This window comes from Schistocerca gregaria, chromosome 2, assembly GCF_023897955.1.
Source record: "Schistocerca gregaria isolate iqSchGreg1 chromosome 2, iqSchGreg1.2, whole genome shotgun sequence".
Classification (NCBI taxonomy): Eukaryota; Metazoa; Arthropoda; class Insecta; order Orthoptera; family Acrididae; genus Schistocerca; species Schistocerca gregaria.
In genome coordinates, this window is record NC_064921.1 from 91806319 (window position 1) to 91829299 (window position 22981).

General features: G+C 40.9%; 2 protein-coding genes across 3 annotated transcripts in view; one reads left to right on the forward strand and one right to left on the reverse strand.

Annotated features, from left to right (window-relative positions):
- LOC126336402 (smoothened homolog) overlaps positions 1 to 15019 on the reverse strand; it is a 104548-nt gene extending 89529 nt beyond the window's left edge. The window contains exon 1 of the mRNA XM_050000087.1: positions 14322 to 15019. Coding sequence (XP_049856044.1) covers positions 14322 to 14741 — 420 coding nt within the window. The 5' untranslated portion in view covers positions 14742 to 15019. The remainder of the gene's footprint in view (positions 1 to 14321) is intronic.
- A 249-nt stretch (positions 15020 to 15268) lies between these two features.
- The window catches only part of LOC126336403 (dyslexia-associated protein KIAA0319-like protein), a 143478-nt gene continuing 135765 nt past the window's right edge, over positions 15269 to 22981 (forward strand). For both annotated transcript variants that reach the window (XM_050000089.1, XM_050000090.1), the window contains exons 1-2: positions 15269 to 15349; positions 15680 to 15980. In XM_050000089.1, the coding sequence (XP_049856046.1) occupies positions 15696 to 15980 (285 nt within the window). In that variant the 5' untranslated portion in view covers positions 15269 to 15349; positions 15680 to 15695. The remainder of the gene's footprint in view (positions 15350 to 15679; positions 15981 to 22981) is intronic.

Genomic DNA, 22981 nt, shown 5'->3' on the forward strand with positions numbered 1-22981 from the left:
GACACAGCTGTTAAAACATGCTGGGAACTCAACATGAATGATTTCAATAACTCTTAGATATGGTTTTCACATAGTTTTTCCAGTTCAGTCAATTACATTCACTTGTATATCATTGCTGTTATATGTGCCTACGTACCACTCATGAATCATCTTCATGTGTGTGGTTGCTTTCCCTCTTTTTTTGTTTGTAAATTATTTGCAATAAATGATCTAACAGTTTGGACGACAAAGCATTGAAGTAGGTACTCAAACTTCCACCTCTTTTCTGAGATGACTTACTTGAGATGCTCGGCCGACTTTCCTTGCTGGTTAGCCTGTTGCTGCAAACTCTATCTCACTTCCTCTCCGAAGTATGCTGCTAGGACAGGAATTTCTTAAGACTCTTTCTACTTATAAAAATAAGTAGAATATCAAGTTTCATTTGCTTCAATTAATGACGTATATTTTAACTTCATACATTTTACAAATTCCACACTTCACATAAATAAATACTGTTTTGTAAGCCTCTCGTGTCTCCGAGCATTAGAAAGGAAATAAGTTACATATGAGAAAAAGTTGGCTTAAAAACCATGTCCATTCTCAACATGAAACAGAATACATGTGTTCGCTTCACCAAAGCTAAGACAAAAGTTTTTAATAGGTCTTTTTCAACTGTTCATGTTACTATAACAATGGTCAAAACACAATTAGAACAGAATAGCATGAACACTACATGGTTCTTCTGTCCACTTCCACTACACTTTCATGGATCAACCAACAAGTACTTATCGGTGCAGTTAGACCGACATGTCTACATTCTGCTTGCAACTCATTTCCAACCTACACAGAAAAAGATGTGACACACAGTAGTAGGATTCCACTCTCTCGCACTTATATCTAAAATATCGTGGGTTTGAGACGGTAGAAGGCCGAGTGGTTCTAGAATTTATGCAGGAATTCTCGAATCACTACAGTGGTAGGTTACAGCTTACTGATGTTTACATAAATGGTCACCGTAGACAAGAAACTCAAATCTACTGAGACAGAAAATGAAGCTGCATGTGAGACTGATTGGGCAAGAGTCAGTATCAGGGATGGGCATAAAATGATAACTGAATCCTTCTATCACCCAGTAGACTCATCTCCTGATGTAACCAAAAACTTTAGAGAAAACTACAGTTCACTTAAGTTCCCCAATCATACTATAATCACCATAGAAGACTTTAATCATTCAACAATTAATTGGGAAAATTACAGTTTTGTTAGTGGTAGGAGTGGTAAGACATCCTGTGAAACATTTCTAAAGGCCTTCTCTGAAAACTACCTAGAACAGATAGGTAGGAATCCCACTCACGATAGGGATTCGGTCTAATGGCAACAGAGGATGACCACATCGAAACTGGTATCAGTGACCATGGTGCAGTTGTGGCACGAAAAATTAACAAAGTCAAAGGAAAACTAAAATACGCAGAGATTATATATATATATATATATATATATATAAATAAAACAGAAAGAAACTTCCACATGGGAAAAATATATTAAAAATAAAGATTCCAAGACTTACCAAGCGGGAAAGCGCCGGCAGACAGGCACATGAACAAAACACACAAACACACACACAGAATTACAAGCTTTCGCAACTGGCAGTTGCTTCGTCAGGAAGGAAGGAAGGAGAGGGAAAAATGAAAGGGTGTGGGTTTTAAGGGAGAGGGTAAGGAGTCATTCCAATCCCGGGAGCGGAAAGACTTCCCTTAGGGGAAAAAAAAAAAAAGGACAGGTATACACTCGCACACACACACACACATATCCATCCGCACATACACAGACACAAGCAGACATATTTAAAGGCAAAGAGTTAAGGGCAGAGATGTCAGTCGAGGCGGAAGTACAGAGGCAAAGAAGTTGTTGAAAGACAGGTGAGGTATGAGCGGCGGCAACTTGAAATTAGCGGAGGTTGAGGCCTGGCGGATATCGAGAAGAGAGGATATACTGAAGGGCGAGTTCCCATCTCCGGAGTTCGGATAGGTTGGTGTTGGTGGGAAGTATCCAGATAACTCGGACGGTGTAACACTGTGCCAAGATGTGCTGGCCGTGCATCAAGGCATGTTTAGCCACAGGGTGATCCTCATTACCAACAAACACTGTCTGCCTGTGTCCATTCATGCGAATGGACAGTTTGTTGCTGGTCATTCCCACATAGAAAGCATCACAGTGCAGGCAGGTCAGTTGGTAAATCACGTGGGTGCTTTCACATGTGGCTCTCCCTTTGATTGTGTACACCTTCCGGGTTACAGGACTGGAGTAGGCACCCTCCCACCACCACCTACTCCAGTCCTGTAACCCGGAAGGTGTACACAATCAAAGGGAGAGCCACATGTGAAAGCACCCACGTGATTTACCAACTGCCTCTGTACTTCCGCCTCGACTGACATCTCTGCCCTTAACTCTTTGCCTTTAAATATGTCTGCTTGTGTCTGTGTATGTGCGGATGGATATGTGTGTGTGTGTGTGCGAGTGTATACCTGTCCTTTTTTTTTTTCCCCTAAGGGAAGTCTTTCCGCTCCCGGGATTGGAATGACTCCTTACCCTCTCCCTTAAAACCCACACCCTTTCATTTTTCCCTCTCCTTCCTTCCTTCCTGACGAAGCAACTGCCAGTTGCGAAAGCTTGTAATTCTGTGTGTGTGTTTGTGTGTTTTGTTCATGTGCCTATATATATATATATATATATATATATATATATATATATATATATATATATATATATAATGTTCAGTAAACTAGATAAAAAATCAATACGTGTCCTATCTCAATGAGGAACTTGAAACTTTCAGCACAAGGCAGCAGCATGTAGAAGAATTCTGGCTCATGCACTGGATTTTATGCAGGCCTACTCAGTAGAACAGTTTATAATGGGAGGGAACCTCCATGGTATACAGTCACTGTAAAGAAACTTCTAAATAAACAGAGTACTGTGTAATAGATATAAAACAAAGTGTGGGGCTATAGATAGAGAGATGCAAATGAAATGCCTCTGGCTGTCGAGAGAGCAACGCATGATGCCTTCAATGACTACTCTAGCAGAATAATGTCAAATGGTATTTCACAAAACCCAAAGAAATTCTGGTCATATGTAAAGGCTGTCAGTGGCACCAAAGTTAGTGTCCAGTCCCTAGCAAATGACACAGGAACTGAAACTGAAAATAGCAAAGCAAACACTGAAATGCTTAACTCTGTTTTCAAATGCTGCTTTACAAAGGAAAACAGGAGAACTGCCCCAATTTAATCCTTGTACCACTGAAAAGATGAATGAAATAAGTATTAGTATCAGTGGTGTTGAGAAGCTGAAATCATTAAAACTGAACAAAGCTCCAGGGCCTGATTGAATTCCTGTCAGACTCCAGATTGAATTTGTGGTTGAGTTAGCCCCTCTTCTAACTACAATTTGCTGTAGATCCCTCGAACAAAAAACCATGCACATTTCTTTGGGGAGGGGGGGGGGGGGGGGGGGGAGAAAGTACAGGTCACACCTGTCTAAAGGAAGGATAGTAGAAGTGACCCAAAAAACTATCATCCAACATTCTTGACATTGATTTGTTGTAAAATCTTAGAACATATTTTGAGCCCATCTTGAAAAGATTTACCTCCTCAATGCCAACCAGCAAGGATTCTGAAAACATCGATCACGTGAAACCCAACTCACACTTTCCTTACGTGACATACTGAAAGTTTTGGATCAAGGCACTCAGGTAGATGCAGTATTCCTGATTTCCAAAAAGCAATTGACTCAGTACCACACTTTTGCTTATTGTCAAAAGTACAATCATATGGGATATCAAGTGAAATTTGTGACACCACAAAAAAGTTGGCACTGCGACTCAATACCACAGATACCACAGACATTAGCGGGGGCTCGCTGCAATTCATGAACAGCCAATGGGAGGCACTCCAGAAGACCATGCCTCCCTCTCAGCATAGCAGTGCCCCCATGCTGTGGTCAATAGTGCGAGCACTGAAGAACTCTTCCCAGTACATAACCTCATCTGAAGGAGTCAACAACACAGTGTATTATGATATTAGGGTAGTCTTTGAAGTTTGGTAACTTTAATTATGTGTATTTAATGTATGCAAACAGAATTGTTTTATGCATTATCAGTCAGTCCTGTATTGTTATGCTGTGCTAATTTTTGAACACGATAATTTTAATTTTCAACATTACACTGCTTTGATCATAACATAAAGACCTTAACTAAAAAAAGAAAGTGTTTGAAATAATTACTGGCTCAGAATCTTCATCTACACTCCTGGAAATGGAAAAAAGAACACATTGACACCGGTGTGTCAGACCCACCATACTTGCTCCGGACACTGCGAGAGGGCTGTACAAGCAATGATCACACGCATGGCACAGTGGACACACCAGGAACCGCGGTGTTGGCCGTCGAATGGCACTAGCTGTGCAGCATTTGTGCACCGCCGCCGTTAGTGTCAGCCAGTTTGCCATGGCATACGGAGCTCCATCGCAGTCTTTAACACTGGTAGCATGCCGCAACAACATGGACGTGAACCGTATGTGCAGTTGACGGACTTTGAGCGAGGGCGTATAGTGGGCATGCGGGAGGCCGGGTGGACGTACCGCCGATTTGCTCAACACGTGGGGCGTGAGGTCTCCACAGTACATCGATGTTGTTGCCAGTGGTCGGCGGAAGGTGCACGTGCCCGTCGACCTGGGACCGGACCGCAGCGACGCACGGAAGCACGCCAAGACCGTAGGATCCTACGCAGTGCCGTAGGGGACCGCACCGCCACTTCCCAGCAAATTAGGGACACTGTTGCTCCTGGGGTATCGGCGAGGACCATTCGCAACCGTCTCCATGAAGCTGGGCTACGGTCCCGCACACCGTTAGGCCGTCTTCTGCTCACGCCCCAACATCGTGCAGCCCGCCTCCAGTGGTGTCGCGACAGGCGTGAATGGAGGGACGAATGGAGACGTGTCGTCTTCAGCGATGAGAGTCGCTTCTGCCTTGGTGCCAATGATGGTTGTATGCGTGTTTGGCGCCGTGCAGGTGAGCGCCACAATCAGGACTGCATACGACCGAGGCACAAAGGGCCAACACCCGGCATCGTGGTGTGGGGAGCGATCTCCTACACTGGCCGTACACCTGTGGTGATCGTGGAGGGGACACTGAATAGTGCACGGTACATCCACACCGTCATCAAACCCATCGTTCTACCATTCCTAGACCGGCAAGGGAACTTGCTGTTCCAACAGGACAATGCACGTCCGCATGTATCCCGTGCCACCCAACGTGCTCTAGAAGGTGTAAGTCAACTACCCTTGCCAGCAAGATCTCCGGATCTGTCCCCCGTTGAGCATGTTTGGGACTGGATGAAGCGTCGTCTCACGCGGTCTGCACGTCCAGCACGAACGCTGGTCCAACTGAGGCGCCAGGTGGAAATGGCATGGCAAGCCGTTCCACAGGACTACATCCAGCATCTCTACGATCGTCTCCATGGGAGAATAGCAGCCTGCATTGCTGCGAAAGGTGGATATACACTGTACTAGTGCCGACATTGTGCATGCTCTGTTGCCTGTGTCTATGTGCCTGTGGTTCTGTCAGTGTGATCATGTGATGTATCTGACCCCAGGAATGTGTCAATAAAGTTTTCCCTTCCTGGGACAATGAATTCATGGTGTTCTTATTTCAATTTCCAGGAGTGTATATTACACCTTTGTTATCCGTTATAATGCTAGTTGTTAACGTACAAGACCACATCAAAATAGTGGCAGAACTTTTCAGCTATACTTCACAAGCCAATGTACAGTGCATGGCACAGGGAAATTTTTACCAATATTACTATGTTTCTGCCCTATTTAGTTAGCATATGGACTGTGGGGAACAAATGACTAACTATCTTCCTCCCCAGGTACACAGTCAGTCATTTGCTTCCCACAATCCATTGCTAACCAAATGAGGCAGAAACCATGAAGGAATTATCTTAATGGGATGGAAATCGATAAACGTTATGTATCTGTACAGACAAACAAATGATACAATTTCAGAAAAATTGAATGATTTATTCAAGAGAAAGAGCATCATGTTTTACACAAGTAAATAGTGCATTGGTCCACATCTAGCCCTTATGCATGCAGTTATTGGCTTGGCATTGATTGATAGAACTGATGGATGTCCATCTGAGGGATATTATGCCAAATTCTGTCCAATTGGCATGTTACATCGCCAAAATCCTGAGATGATTGGAGGACCCTGACCATAATGCTCCTTATGTGCTCAATTGGGGAGAGACCCAGTGACCTTGCTGGCCAAGGTGGGATTTGACAAGCACAAAGACAAGCAATAAATATTCTCACCAGTTGTGGGCAGGCATTATCTTGCTGAAATGTAAGCCCAGAATGACTTGCCACGAAGGGCAACAAAATAGGGCATAGAATATTGTCAATGTTTTGCTGTGCTGCACGGCTGCTGCAGATGAAAACCGAAGGGGTCCTGCTATGAAAAGAAATCATCACTCCTGGTTGTTAGGCCACCCGAGAGCAACAGTGAGATTGGGATCCTACTGCTATCGAGGGCATATCCAGACACACCTCCAGCCTGGAAGCTCATCAATTGGAGTAGTCTTCTGTGACGAGTCGAACTGAGCATCAATGACCAGTGAAGACATACCTGGAGATGCCCCAGACAGCAGTGGCCTACCAGTCTGACTGACACTCACCATAAAGCCCAACAACTGTGAGTGATGGTCTGGGGTGCCATGTCTTTTCACAGCCGGAACACTAATTGTCATCAGCGGCACCCTTACAGCACAACAGTATGTCAACAATATTGTACGCCCAGTATTGTTGCTATTCATGGCAACAAATCCTGGGTACACATTTCAGCTAGATAATGCACCCATACACCATAAGAGTTTATACTGCTCGCCTTCATGCTTATCAAACCCTTGCTTGGCCAGTGAGGTCATCGGATGTGTCTCCAATTAAGAATGTCTGTAGAATTATTAGTTGCCCTCCAACCATCTCAGGATTTTGAGAAAGTAATGTGCAATTAGTCATAATTTGACAATACCCCTCAGGAAGACATCCAACAACTCTATCAATCAATGCCAAGTCAAATAACTGCTTCCATAAGGGCCAGAGGTGAACCAATGTGTTATCTATTTGCTCAATTTGTGAAGCTCCTTCTTTTGAATAAATCACTCAATTTTTCTGAAATTGTAATCATTTATTTTTCTGTACATGTGCGTCACATCTACCGATTTCCATCCCCCCCCCCCTCCCCTAGAGTTTATTTAATATGCCATTTACTGACCTAACACATGCAGTAGGCCCATCTGAAGAAAGGGTGAATGTTCAGTTTTGAGACACCTGATTGATGGCTTGTCCACCAAATCAAAGTAACAATACATTTCAAAAAAACTGCTTTTTCAGTTATGGCCTTCACAGTATCTTGACTGTGTGTCCTGCAGTGAGCACACATTTCTAATCTGTGGTCAAAATTATCGACATTTTCACACTCAAGAGTGATATATGGGGTCTACTTTACTTTCAAGTACACATCTCAACACAATGCCAAACAAAATTACGTTTGTAACTACTACTACTGTAGCCACTGTTTAATTTTTTTAATATATGTGAAAAATTTTTGCTACATGACTAATCAGTGAAAAGCCTTATCTCTCGCCAAAGCCAGCATACTGGTCAAGGAACATAAAGTACTCACAGTGAAGCACTCAACAGTGGGCTTATTAATCCTTTTGTCCTAGAGAACAAATAGCTGGCACACCTTTATTATGTTTCACAACTCTCAGTTCTGGGCTAAAGTCTAGAGCAGGACCAGTAGCAGTCACAGCACTGTTTCTCTACAGCTCACACGTTGGCATCACTTTTGCCTAGCCAAGGAGATAACAATTTCACACAACTGATGAGAGATGAGAAAATAATTGAATTTCTAGCACTGAAACAGAAATCATTCTCTTCTTCACTGTTGTCATAAATATTTGACTTTTTATGTGAGTATGTTGTGGACTACAAGGTTGTGATTAGGTTGAAATGTGACAGTTTGGTTGTGAGATGGCAAAACCAATAAATGTGAAAGCCAAAATATCTGGTTGTAGTACAAACTCATCCATAATCACGTCTGAGGTTTAGGTTGCATTGGAATATGACAATTTTACTCGCAGAAATTAAACTAATAACCTTTTTGTACACTTGGTTCTTCTGAACATGGCATGAATTGTCAAGACTGTGGTTAGGTTGGGACCTAACAGCATGGCTCAAATTAAATTAATAATATTGACTGTCAAAATATTGGCCCATTTCTTCCAAATGTGATACAATTTCAGAGGTTGTGACATACTGACATGAGAATGTGACAACATTCCTCGGAAACACTTCTTCCGTCCACTTCTGTTTCATTGGCTGCATAGGCCAAGAACTGACATGCACTCTTTTTCTTCCCATCGCATCTCACGACATGTGCTGACAATGTTGCTGCATGAAATACATACACATGCCAATGGCCCTGGTCCAGAATTTTGCCCAATTAAGTTGGGCCTGCTATGATAAGACTGGTTTAGAAGAAAGTATTTTTCAGCATGTGAGAGAATACGTAATTCAAGAAGTTTACTATTTAAATTGTAGTTTTGGCATGATATAAACTCTCCTGAAAACTTTTGAAATACAATTTTACATGATGCACTGGCACTATTATGCCCTGGCAACTAAACGACAGCTTTTTCCTAAAGCAATATAATCAGTCATATCATTGTAGCAAAAGATATAAGTTATAAAGAGAGCATGAATTAGGACAGATTGGAAAGATACTATGGCACTGAAAATGGGACTACAACAGAACAATTGCCCTATTCTGGCACTTAAAACACACAAATAAGATAAGAGCTACCCGCATCCCAGAATACAAATAGAATGTAGTGAACTAGTACTGACTTCCATTATTAAACAAGAAATTAAAATGTGATGAAGCAATGTTATGAACCAAAAATAGTATTTATATGAAATAAATCATAAACTTGGCAATAAGAAAAAAATATATATCCCAAATAAAACCACCACAAAATAAAGACAACAGACAACATGCTTACTATACAGGCATCAGCAGAAATGTGCGGGCACAGGCACACACAAACCCTTGTACAGCAGTGTCATTTCTTCAAATCTTTGCTTTGAGTTTTCATTAGATGAAAGAAGAAATGTGAGGTTCCAAAACAAAACAAAAAATATCTTTGGGAATAAGCAGCTTTTGTATGCATCTGTCAATATTCTGCTTTCTGTTGAGTCAAAGTTTAGATATACTGATAATTTTTATTTTCATTTTCATTTAAAGACAATGGAGTCACTGTTTGACTGTTTGTAAATATTTTGGATATAACTGAACACTGACTAGAAGACAAAGACTATCAGTTATGTCTGAGAGTGTTAAGCACAAATAACAAATATTAATTTCTCCCCACAGGTACTGTATAAAAGAGATTAGAATACTTACAGATATTATGGGAAAGAAAAGAGATAGCAACACCCGAAAAGGCCTTTAAGGCACAATGGTACCGGCAGGCTACCATGTCATCCTCAGCAATCAAGTAGCTCCTCAACTGGCCTCAGGATGGGTGACTGCACTCCGCATGACAACAGCACTTTTTAGATGTGGACAGTCACCCATCCAAGTGCTAGCCAAGCCCAACAGTGCTTAACTTCAGTGATATGATGGGAACTGGTGTTACCACTGTGGCAAGGCCGTTAGCACACTTACAGATTACACAGATGCATGTAAGGATGCCATGCAGGCACAGACACACAAAAATCTTTGTTCAGCAGTCCCAGTTATTAAAGAATTAAAGAACCTGGCAGCATGTACACTATATCAGAAATCAGTAATTCTGACAACAGTCTTAAGTTTATATCAAATGTAGTGTAACCAGATGTGGATGATGAGCCACAAATAAGACAACATGATTGACTTATAAGGAAGGGCTATCTATAACTTATCAGTCACAGGTAGCAGACAAACTTCATAAAAATTTCTTAAACTCATCAGATAACATAGGGACAAGTATTTTAAGAGAAAAATCAAATCAGTATGTTGCACAAGCAACTCACATAAAATTCAATAATATGGATCTCTCATCCATTTATCCTTCACAAATTAGGAAAATTAAATATTCTGTAAAAAATAAAAGCTTGTGTTGATTTGTTGGTGTTTCCAGCAAAGTACTAAAGACTTGTTCCTCTTTAACAAGCTCTCTCTTTTCTGACCCATTCCATTACAGACATTATTTTTCAAAATTTTTGACAATGGTGATGCATTCTAGAAAAGTACCCCATCTGAGCAATGATAATATCATCGGTAAATCACAGTTTGGATTTCAGAAGAGATGCTCCACTGAGATTGCACTTACACATTCTATAATCAATTTTTACAAGTATTCGATAACAAAATATCACTAGCAAAATATCACTATCCAAAGCATGTGAGACTCACATTATTCTCCTAAATAACTACGGTTTTATGGAACTGATGGTGTAATCAACCAATGGATAATGTCATATATAAGCAAAAAAGTGCAGAAAGTTGTACTTAATAATTCAAGCAATGTGTCCAGTGATTCAACAGGACTTCAAAGGGGTTAAGCTTAATGAGAAGCTCAAACAGGCAGGTGTTAAATATGTTAAAATGTCACATAACTCTCATAAAAGTACCGTGAAAAATGATGTTAGTGTACTGCATCAGAATATCAGGGGATTAAAAAACAAAGTAGATGAGCTTCTTATTTTTTGGAAGATTTAGAAACTGAGGATGTAACAAATGTATTTTAACTGTCTGATCATCATATAATCACAGATATGGAAAAGATAAATGTAAGTGGATAAAAAAAAAAAAGTGTACAGCAACACACAGAAGCATGTGTCTGCGATCTTTAACTACATTTTCAGTTTTTCCTCAGGAACTTTGATTCTTTGTTGTGCTATTTGTCAGATAGAGAGAAGCTAATTAATTTGTGAGGATCTGAATGTAGATTTTCTGAGCGAGTTTGAGAGGAAGAATAAGCTTGAAGTATTACTCAGTTCTTTCAATTTGAGACCAGTTATTGATTTTCCTTCTTGGATAGTACAGGGAAACAGTGCAATGGTAGATAATATTTTCATAGACCAAGAAATATTTAATCAAATAAACATATATCTTGTTCAGGATGATATTTTTGATCATGATGCACAGATAGTTACAGTATTTGACATAGCTCCATATAGTAAGACGAAACAGCCGTTCAAAATGTTGCATTCTATTAGTGATTTAACAATAGCAAATTTTATGGGAAGTTTGCAGGAGGTAGACTGGGATGAAGTGTACTGGGAAACTGATGCTAATTTAAAATATAACTTATTTCATTATTTTTGTGAGTATATTTGAAAACAGTTTCTGTTAGAAAACAGTGAAATATAATTTTAAGAAACCATACAAAAAACCATGGCTTACTAAAGGGATAAAAATATCTTGTAACTGGAAAAGCAAAATGTATGTAACAGCAAGAAAAAGTAATGACACAGAAATAGTCAAATATTATAAAAACTAATGTACCATAATAAGGAATATTATTAAAAAGTCCAGAAGTATGTGTATTATGTCAGATAACACCCTGCAAAATTGAAACAATCTGGAATATTGTTAAACGAGGAAGAGGGCAACCCAGAGCACAGGAAGACTGTATTGCCATCAAAATGAATGAAAAATTTACTTAAAAAAAAAAATAGTCGGGAAGCTGGAAATGTTTTTAGTAATCATTTTTTTAATGTTGTGGAGAAAATCGTAGGTACATTGCCAGTTGATATTTTGGAGGACTCCCCAAATGGATTTGAGGTCCTTGTTTGTTTCGATCTAGTATTTGCCCACCTATTAATTGATGAAGGGGGGCACCAAGTCATATCTTTTTATTTTTTGATTTTGTATACAGCATACGCCCTCTAGGTATTTTATGAGTATTCCTCACATGTTCTTTGTGTACCATTATTCAGTTTGTATTTTGTCGGCCATGGGGTTTAGCATCTGGTTGTATTCTTGATGATGTAACACTAATTCTAATATATCAAAAGCAGTGTTAATACATAGGTGATTGACAAGAATACTATTGTGTATTTCATAGGTTGTATTGTAATGTTTATTTTGAATGAAGGCAAGTTTTCCTTAGAATTAATGTGTTTCTTGTCTACAAGAATTATGTAGTTTTTTATAATGTTTGGCCCGTTATGTTATAACACTGTGATGTCAAAACAGTTTCGATGCTAATCAGCTTGTGTATATATTCTACTTGGTTGTGCTGTATGTGTACAGGTATTTGTCTTAATGTTGCAGATTGCTTTCTGTCAGTTCTGAAGACTTTTATTATTACACTTTATTTTCTGTGAAGTCAACAGTAGAATACCTTGATATACACAACATATATACTTGTTTTTAATAAACAGGGGCATAATGATGGCATTACTGAGGTGCCAAAATTGCTTGTCATATAAATAAAATAACGTCTCAAACCATACGGCTGTTTGGCACTTTTCCTTAGTATATTTGACCAGCCACTGTCCTGATTCCACAATGAATCAATAGAGAATTATTATGGGGTTCTCTGCAAATGGATTCTCATTAAATTTTGATAAAACACAGTATATACAATGCTGCACAGTAAATGGCATAACACTGTCAGTAAATATGGACTTTGAACAGAAGTCTGCAGCTACAGCAGAATATTCAAAATTTTGGGTATGTGCATAGATGAAAGATGATGAACGAAACACAGTGGTGACCTGCTGAAACGTGTGAGTTCAGCTACTTGAGAGATTAGAGTTATTGCAAATTTTAGCGATAAATGTATCAGTAAATTGGCTTATTTTCATTAACTGCTTCCATATGGCACCATATTTGGGGGTAATTCATCATCAAGGAAAAAAGTATTCATCGCACAAAAGCTTCAAATCAGAATAACAGCTGGACGCCACACAATGTCATCTTCCATTTAAGGAACTAGGGATACTCACAGTAGCTTCGCAATGTATAAATTCAGTTATTTGGAGAGTCATATTGGTCAGAATTTAAACGAAACCCCGGCCCCCCTCCCACACACACACATTTTGGATACCCAAAAACCAACTAACTTGAGCCACATTTTCACTTCTAAACATTGCAAATCTTGGGGAGATACATATCAGTGAGTTAATACATTTTAGAGACTTCCATTCATTGTCATTTGGAACAATGATCTAGGGTATCTTATCTTACAGAAAGTAAGTTTCACAGCCTAAAAACATGCTGCAAGAATATTATGTGATGCTCACCCACAATCATCTTATAGATATATGTTTAATGAGTGAGGCATTTTGACTATTGCTTCACAGTATATTTATTCTCCCATGAAGATTGTAAGTAACCCATTTCTTATAAAAAGGAGCAATGATGAACATAATTACAACACCAGAAGAAACAATGACATTCATTACTCAACAATAAGAAAGTCCACCAAGTTTTTATCACTTACTCAATGATATAAAATGTCAAAGACAGTAAAAGCAAATTTGGAATCAAACTGAAAAAATTTCTCCTTGATAAATCCTACTATTTCATAGAACAGTTTCTATTTTTGTAAAGTGTAAAAGGTGGTGGCCAGGAATTATTAATTCACATCCGTGTTAAAAAAAACAAAACACCACTTATAAGTGATCAACATCTAGGCATATTTACATATGAACGTGTAATGTGGAAGTAAAATGAATTGTTCCACATCATTAAAGTTGTAGAAATGATGCATGGAAAATGAAACTAACTAAGCAAATGTAACAGAAGAAGCCTTAATAGTAATTTGCAGGGTAGAGATGTAGCTTAAAATGATATTTTATGGTGAAGTTGTGTCAGAAATAAAAATTCCAGATAAACCACATAAACAAGTGTGAACAACCTACAGCTACTTCCTCAAAAGCACAATAACATACACACAGTCCAAACTCCAATGTCAGTTATCATTCAAGAATCATTTTGTAGTACTAGTTTAGAAGCAATTATAGTCTCACAAATGGTGAATTTTCATAATTACAAACAAACACACATACCACGTTTTGCCAACATACCGAGTAGTACGACACATTTGCTTGGTTTGACAATTGTCGGTCTGGGGACATCGCGATGCTGATACCCGGTACCGAAAACATAATTGCGACTAGGGATTAAAGCAAATATTTTTTTCTAAACACAGATATTTATGAAAAATATTGACAGTACAGAAACTTTATTCTATGTACTGTGTTGTTTACATAATGCTCTTTACCTGGACAGAATCCTGTGAGTCTACATCTGGAACAAGTTCCAATGTCGTCCACTCATATGGAAGCTTCATTCCCATGCAGCTGGTGTAGTTTAATTTTTGACATTTCGCTGGCCGTCGGCAGTACTGTGATTTGCCATTTGCATGCGACATTAGTGATTCTACTGGAGGGAACAAGTCTATCATATTTGATGACATGCTACCTAATGAAACGAATGTTTTTCCAACAGTTTCTTCCTTTCCTTTGAATATTGCTGGAGAAAAATTTCCTGATCGATGCGTTGTACTCAGTAGCTCCGAAGTATTTGCACCAGAATAGAATTTTTTTCCTTCATTCTCACAAATAAAAGTTGTGAACACAAATATGATCGAGAGACTCACGTATCTTAAAATTTCCATGATAACAGTTTTTCTTGGTTCCATTAAAGTAGCCCTTCATTAAGGATACCTTATATTTAAAACACATAAATAACAAATCACAAGTCTGTTAGTGTATCTCTCCTTCTAAAAAGCCGTCCGCGCCTACTTAGTAGCATATAATACAGCACTACTGCTCTGGTCGTATCCATAGACAGCACCCTTTCCACAGGTACACTAAACACCTCATTTACTTTCCACAGCTTCATCTCTTATTAGACCACACACATTGACAGTTTGAACAAAGCGGACCACCCACGTTGTCAAAGATGCAAATAGAACACCAAAGACTCGTATATGGCGCCATGCAATTGTGTACAAACATGCGGGCGGTACCACTACCTGAGATTTGCCATTGCTTGTTCAACAAACTGTTTTGTTTAAAGGCCTCAAAAACGGTCTTGGGTGTACGTTAAGTTTTTTCTAGCTGCTAAAATGTTATAAATAGCTTTCTGTTCGAAAACAAATAGAATAAAACTCAAAAAAATAGTTTACTGTCACTTGCGGTAACTACACACTGAATGTTGGCTCTACTGACACACCGATAACCATATGTGTTTGATTTACATCCGTGACAGGTGGCGAATTGTTATCGTGAGATAGAAGTGATGTGTGTAAGTAAATATTGACTTTATTCGTTTTATTGTGTGTTATTAATGAGATCATATTATTGTTGATACGAAGCCCGAATAGCCTCGTTATCTTACAGAGAATGACAAACAACTTTATTTTATTTGTTTACTGTTCGTCTGTGTAAATACGGTTAATTAATATGCAGGCAATTAAGCTGCAAGTGGCGGAACAGGTGTTCTAGATAGATTTCTAAATGCTTGTTATGACTCATTCTTGTGGCGTAACATTTTTATGGTGTGATAGGCGTCCGAAGTGGTAATTGCAGTACTGTGGCTTTTCTTATGACGTATATTATTATTGTGTTTTCACAGATGAAACTGCCCCGCGATGGTGACGAAGTGGAGTAAACTAGCCGGTGTTGGCATTTTCTTAACATGGATATGTACACTAACAGTCGCTGCTGGCAAAATGTATCCTTTGGATGGGAAATGGACGTTTGTCTGCCCGCAAATCTATCTGGCTGTCTTCACCGGATTTGCTCCAAAAGGCAATCAAACAGCTGGCACATATACGAAGCAAGAAGACATTCACTCTCTTGACTCCTGTCTAGTTGCCTGCTGTAATTCTGAAACATGTAATGTTGTCTTTATGCACAATGCAGAGTGTTTTCATGTAAGTATGTACTTTTAATAGTCATATTATTTTTCATTTTGTACCGGTTGCTTTATGTGTGCTTTATTTGTTACGGTCTCGATGAAAATAAAGAAATATGAAGCGCTCCATATATCATATGTTGTACTAGTTTTTATAGATATACAATATTTGGACTTTTTTTCTTGCAGTTGTAACCTGTCCGTCAGCAGACTATTGTAAATTAGTATTCGTTACAGACACGTTTCACAAAATATGAACAGATTTCTGCACAAGTCATATGTGGTAAAATATGCTTAAGACCAGACCCATTTCAACCATAAATTCCACAAAGGACCTGACAGATCATATTAGACATTGACACATAGCAGATATTTATGGGGAGACAGTATTCCTAGATTTTTCATTGTGATTGAATATTGAAAATTATGGGGTATAATAATTCATATTTAATTTACTTTTGTTTCTTCGATCAACAACTACTGTAAGGATGCTGACTTCAGTATTGAGGAACCTGCAAATGAACTAGTGTGACATTGAACTTTCATGTATCACTTCAGCATTAGGCGACATGAGATGACATTACTTGAAGAACCCATACCATCATCCTATTTTCCTGGAGTTCACACCGATCTTTGAGAAAGTAATGTGTCCATGAGTAAAACATTTTCTAAATATTCCCACCTAGGACATTCAGATATGTCACAGAAATTATATTTGGTGAGAATAGGTCAGGAAGTTGGCCATAGATTTTCAAATGGAACCATCACAGTATTCACTTTGCAACTTGGGGAAACCATGGAAAACCAACATCAGGATGGCCAGACAGAGTTTGGAACTCCACCTCTGTATGAATATGAGTCCAGTGCTTTAACAGTGGTGCAGTGTGGACTAAAGGCAACACTGGTACTTCATTTACACCTGCTGAAATTTTGCGTTTGAGCCTTTTAATCATTTTTACTACTTCATGTTCACTAGTTGAAACTAACCTCACACTATATGCAGGTGTAGAATACTTACGTTTATCCTGATTTGTGAAATTCAAGCTCTTTTTGTAGGAAGCAGGTCTTTTTTGCCAATATTAATATTCTCAGTGTTTGTAAACTGATTTTATGCTCTTCGTGTCTCTTTCCTGTTTTGCTTTTTACAGTTTCCCATACAAATTTTGGTTTATTGTCCACAGTCACATAATACTATCATATCTACACAGTTTTGTCTATGCAATATCCTGTCAATATACTTTGCTTATGATTCTTTACTTATTCTATAAAGTGGGGTCTATGGATTTTTACATTTGAGAACTGAGCCTTCTTAGAACCTACAGGAAATCTTAATGTCTCGTGTAATCCAGGTACTAGACTTAGTGCACCCACATGAATGGACTCTGGTCAGTTTCATCCGATATCACAATTCAAAATCAGTCATGAATACTAAACAGAGGGCATTTTAAACATTATTTGTACATGATTGTGAAAGCACGTCTAACTGGGATTCATTTTTTAGACTATTTATTTGTAAAAAAATTTATTGCAAGGAAGTTTCTTCTATAGGAAAGATGTACATCTCTTTTCATTCACAAGTATAGCAAGGATTGTAAGGATGAGGGCATTATGGTTAGATATCCTCCTTTTGTCCCTGGTGTTAGGTGTCCTGGTGCCGAAGTGGAGCCTTCTGCTACCAGTGTTGAGTCCTCTGCCACCAGAGTGCATTAGTTCTGAAACTTCCTGGTAGATTAAAACTGTGGGCTGGGCCGAGACTCGAATTTGGGACATTTTGCCTTTTTCAGGCAAGTGCTCTACCATCTGAGATACCCAAGTACGACTCACAACCCATTCGCACAGCTTCAATTCTGCCAGTACCTCGATCTTGCACACAGTTTTGATCTGCCATGAAGTTTCATATTAGTGCACACCCTGCTGCAGTGCGAAAATATCATTCTAGAAACGTCCCCCAAGACTGTGGCTAAGCCATGTCTCCACAATATCCTTTCTTCCAGGAGTACTAGTTCTGCAAGGTTTGCAGAAGAGCTTCTGTGAAGTTTGTAAGGTAAGAGACGAGGTACTGGCAGAACTGAAGCTGTGAGGACGGGTTGTGAGTCGTGCTTGGGTAGCTCAGTTGATAGAGCACTTGTCCGTTAAAGGCAAAGGTCCCAAGTTCGAGTCTCGGTCCGGTACACAGTTTTAATCTTCCAGGAAGTTTCATATCAGCACACACTCCACTGCAGAGTGAAAATCTCACTCTGCATTAGTTCTGTTTGTGTTTGTTGTTGTTACCAGGACTGGTAGGGTGTATAAGGTGCGTGAACAGCTAGATATTGAGTGATCACTGTCAAGGACATAGAGCTGCCACATATTTATGTGAGCTGTCATCGTCAGCACCTGTTAAGAGTTGAAAAGGGGCCTCATTATGGGTCTCCAATTGGCCAGCTGGTCAAAGCATGCAATATCAGTATTTGTCAGGCATTTGAATATGACACTAGCCTATTGTTGGACTGCATGGGAACACGAGGACAGACAAACTTTTGCCAAGATTCCATGATTGACCATTGTCAGTGAGTATGGTAGTGACCCAGAGAGAGTTCCTATTCTTCCAAAGTTTTGGAGAGGCACAGCAGTATTATTCTCAGAGTCATGGTGTGGGGAGCCATCAGACATGACTTCAAGTCACGACTTATAGTGATTGAGGGAACTGACAGCACTATGGTACATCTTGGACATCCTACATTCTCCTGGGACAAGATCTTGGTGCTATCTTTCAACAGGATAGTGCTTGTTCACACATCACGTGTGAACTGTCTGCGTGGTGTTGGGGTATCCTGTGGACAACAAGATCTGCAGATCTGTTCACGATAGAACATGTGTGGAGCCAGCTTAGATGTCAACTGTGTTCTAGTGCCAGTATCTGGGATATCAAAGGCCAGTTCCCCCCAGGACACACACAGGGCCTCAAGCTATTGCTGACTGCATTTCCTTCACCCTGCTCCTCCCTCCCTATCCTCACTCCTTCCCCACCGCCCCTATTCCCCCTTCCTCGGTGTTCTGTTTTATGTTGACCTGGCTATCCACCTTGTTCTTTGTATTTCTTGCACTTTTATTCTTGCTGCCTGCTCTTTTTTACCCTTTTTGGCATTTAGGTCCCCACTTAAGGTCTGACATCCACTTCTAAATTTTCTGTTTTTAGTATGGGTCATCTGGAGAAGAACTTCTTCCCTAGTGTCTATGGTGTGGAGTCCCTCCCCCCTTCTTTCCCCTCTACCTTCCCTTCCATAGCCCTCCTTCACCCTGCTAGGTCACCAGCATGTGTAGCCTGTCTGTCTATTGGAGCTGGCTGAGCCCCCAGACAACAAAGGGAACACACTATTGACACTTGAGCTGTTCCCTCCCCATGTATGTCGAGGAGTTGTTGTTTGTCTTCCTGGAGCATCAGAACTCCCAGCTGCTGTGCCAGGTGGTCATGGAGATAGTCCCTGATCGGAGTGGATCGTATCAGGGCAGATCCTTGACACATGAAGCGTATCAAGCTGCAAAAATCTGACTGTTGTCAAATGACCATCTCTTTGAATGGTGAAGGATCATTGAAATCTGCTTTGTATAACCTGTCAGCCTTACCTTCCTTGGTTACACCATGGGAGGAGATCCAGTCTCACCATTTTGGGATGAAACACTTTCCCCGCTATCTCATATGAACTAGAAAAGACAGAGACGCATTCACCATCATAAAGCCATTGTTTTTTTGTGGAGAATATCAAAGACAAGTTTGTTAAAGTGGAGTGTCTCCGTAAGATGCGTTTGTCAGTGAGTATGGTTAATTAAAGCTTTTTCTGTCACTCAATCTGCAGCTATTTGCACTTGTTATCATCTTGGCAGTGTCCCAGTTTCTATTACCACTCACCAATCTCGTAATATGGTCCCCAGTGATTTTTCATGAGGACATCATCCTGTAAACTGATGAGGAATTCTGGGCTAATCTGGAGTGATGCAGTGTTCTTTTTGTTTGACAAGTGCAGAAGGGTCATAAAGATAACCCCACCGATACCGGTGCTTTCATTCTGGCTTTCAAATGGGATACCCTCCCAGAGAAGGTCAAGATTATGTGCTACAGATGTGACGTAAAGCCCTACATCCCACCATGATGAGGTGCCTTTGGTGCTTGCTTTTTGGGCATACGTCTTCCCGCTGTACAGCGGACCCTCTGTGTGGTGACTATGGACACCCACTTCATGAGGGACACCCCTGTGTTCCGCAGCCTGTGTGTGTGTCAGTTGCATGACCGCCATTCCCCTTGCTCGATAGATTGCCAAGCTTACAAAAGAGAATAGGAGATCCAAGAGAACAAGTTACTGGATCGCCTGTCTTATGCTGAGGCTCGCCAAAACATGTTACATCCTTCCCCCCCTACCCTTCCCTTACCCCAGCCCTGTCCCCCTCTCCCCCTCCCTTGCAGTTCCCACAACCTCCCCACCAGGAATAGCTCCTCCTCCCTGGCCAAAGAAATGCCCCCCTTCTTCGACACTTGCTGGTGATTGGCCCCCCCCCCCCCCCCCCCAGGACCGTTCTTCCCGGTGCCTCTCAGGCTGGAAGCCTACTAGCACAACTCGGCCATGAGACACACCATCTGTGCGCACCAAGGTCACCCGCTCTCTTTTGGTTCTGGATCTTGCAGATGTCTTTACTTCCTCTGTATCCTGCCCTGCTCCACCTCCGAAAGAGAAGAAGAAGAAGAAGAAACTTAAGTCCCACGACAAGGCCACCCTGGTGCCCCCTGAGGTGCCATCTCCCACCTTGCAACCTTAGTCTGACATCTTATTTATGGATGTAATCCCATCCGTTTCGGTGACAACCACTGACAAAGTGAAATGACCTCCTCTCGGCCTCTTTATGTCTAACCTAGACTCTTGCCACATGATAATCCAATGGAATTGCAAAAGATAGTATTGTCACACACTGGAAATAAAACGTCTTGTTTCCTCCTATACTGCCTTCTGTCTTGCTCTTGAAGAAATGCACTTCCGTGATGACCACTCTCCAACATTTTGTGGTTATCGGGCATTCTGTCGGAACTGTGGTGCCCCTAGGGTAGCATCTGGAGGGGTCTGCACCTTGGATTGCTTTGATGTCATTAGTGAATGGATCCTCCTTCATACTATCCTTGAATCTACAGTGGTTAATATGCAAACAATGCCTGCATTCTCCTCCCTCCAGGTAGGCCACTTCATTATGTTGCACTGTCTTGTCTTAATTCAGCAACTCCTGCCGCCATTTCTCCACCCCCATTTCTCCTCCTCGGGGACTTCAACACCCACTGTGGGGGAGCAACTATCAACACCCAATGGGGGAGAGTGCCACTTCAACAGGTAGGGGTCTCCTAATTGACGAACTTATTACAGTCTTCGATTTTTGTCTCCTTAATCACGATTCTCCTACCCACCTCGTGCCACTCATGGTACCTTTACTGCTATCGGTCTCACAGTCTCCTCCCCTGCTCTCGTGACTTCCCTACATCGGTTACCCTATGATGATCTTTGTGACAGTGACCACTTTCCGCTGATTCTGCCGTTACCCTGCTGCCACCAGGCAGACAGGCCTTCACACTGGGCATTCCACAGGCTCAAATGGCCTTTATGTACGTCTGCTGTGCACTTCGACCCCTCCCTCTCAATTTGCTTTGATGCGGTCATGCTGGGCGTCTTTGCCACTATTCTTCATGCTACTGTCACTGCTGTCCCCGTATCCACGGGTCTCTGTTGTCATTGACCAATACGACCCCTCACAAGACTAACATTTTAAGTGTCTGTGTGCTAAGGCTCTTTACTAAGCAGAGTAAAAATAAATGCTGGGAGTACTATGTTTCCTCCTTGGGAACACATGACTCTTCATCACAGGTTTGGTTGAAGCTCCACAGCCTTCAGGGCCACCACCTACAGTCAACTGTCCAGGTTCTTAATCTCCAAGATGCTCTGTGCACTGATCCATTGGTCCTTGCAGAACCCCTTGCGACACTGAACCCTATAATGAACCAATCACTGAATGGGAATTTTTACAGGCTGTCACCTCTTCACATGATATGGCCCCACACCCAGATTCCATCCACAACCATATGCACCAACACTTGGGATGTTACCCAGGGGCAACATCTACTCAGGGTCTTCAACCGCATTTTGCTCATGGGTGCTGTCCCGTTGCAATGGCGAGACAATGTAGACAATCAGTGTCCTTAAGTTTGGGAAGAACCCAATGTCTCAACAGCTACCACCCGATTAGCCTGACAAACATACTTTTAAGCTGCTGGAGAGGATGGTTAGCTTCCGATTATGTTGAGTACTTGAATCCTGGCATTTTTACTAACCGCTGGCACCTTGTTGCAGTCTTCTTTGACCTACATAAGGCTTACTACACTGGTTGGCACCATCACATTTTAGTTACCCTCCATGACTGGGGCTTTCGTGGGCTCTTCCGATTTTTATCCACAAGTTTTTATCCCACCTGCTCTTCCGTGTTCAAGTTGGTACTTCACCCAGCACTTCTTGGATTCAGGAGAATGGTATCTCACAGGCTTCTTTGTTAAGTGTCACACTCTTCCTCATAGCCATCAATGGGGTTGTAACCTCTATTGGGCCTGTGGTTATCCCAGCATTGTGTGTCAAAGATTTTAGCATCTGGTGCTGCTCCCACTACATAGCATCTGCTGAGTGCCGGCTCCAAGGTGCTATCTGATGGGCCTCTACAAGGGCATCTCCCATGGCTTCCAGTTTTCTCCCTCTAAAATGCAGATTATGCAGTTTTGTCACTGACCCACAGTACACCCCAATCCAGAACTTTATTTAGGCTACCAACTCCTCGATGTTATAGCACAGTACCATTTCTTGGATCTTATTTTTGATAAAAAGTTTATATAGCTGCCCCATTTTCGCCACCTAAAGATTATAGGCTCTTTACTTTACCAAGCAGAGTAAAAAGAAATACTGGTGGTGCTATGTTTCCTCCTTGGGGACACGTGGCTCTTCATCGCAGGTTTGGTTCAAG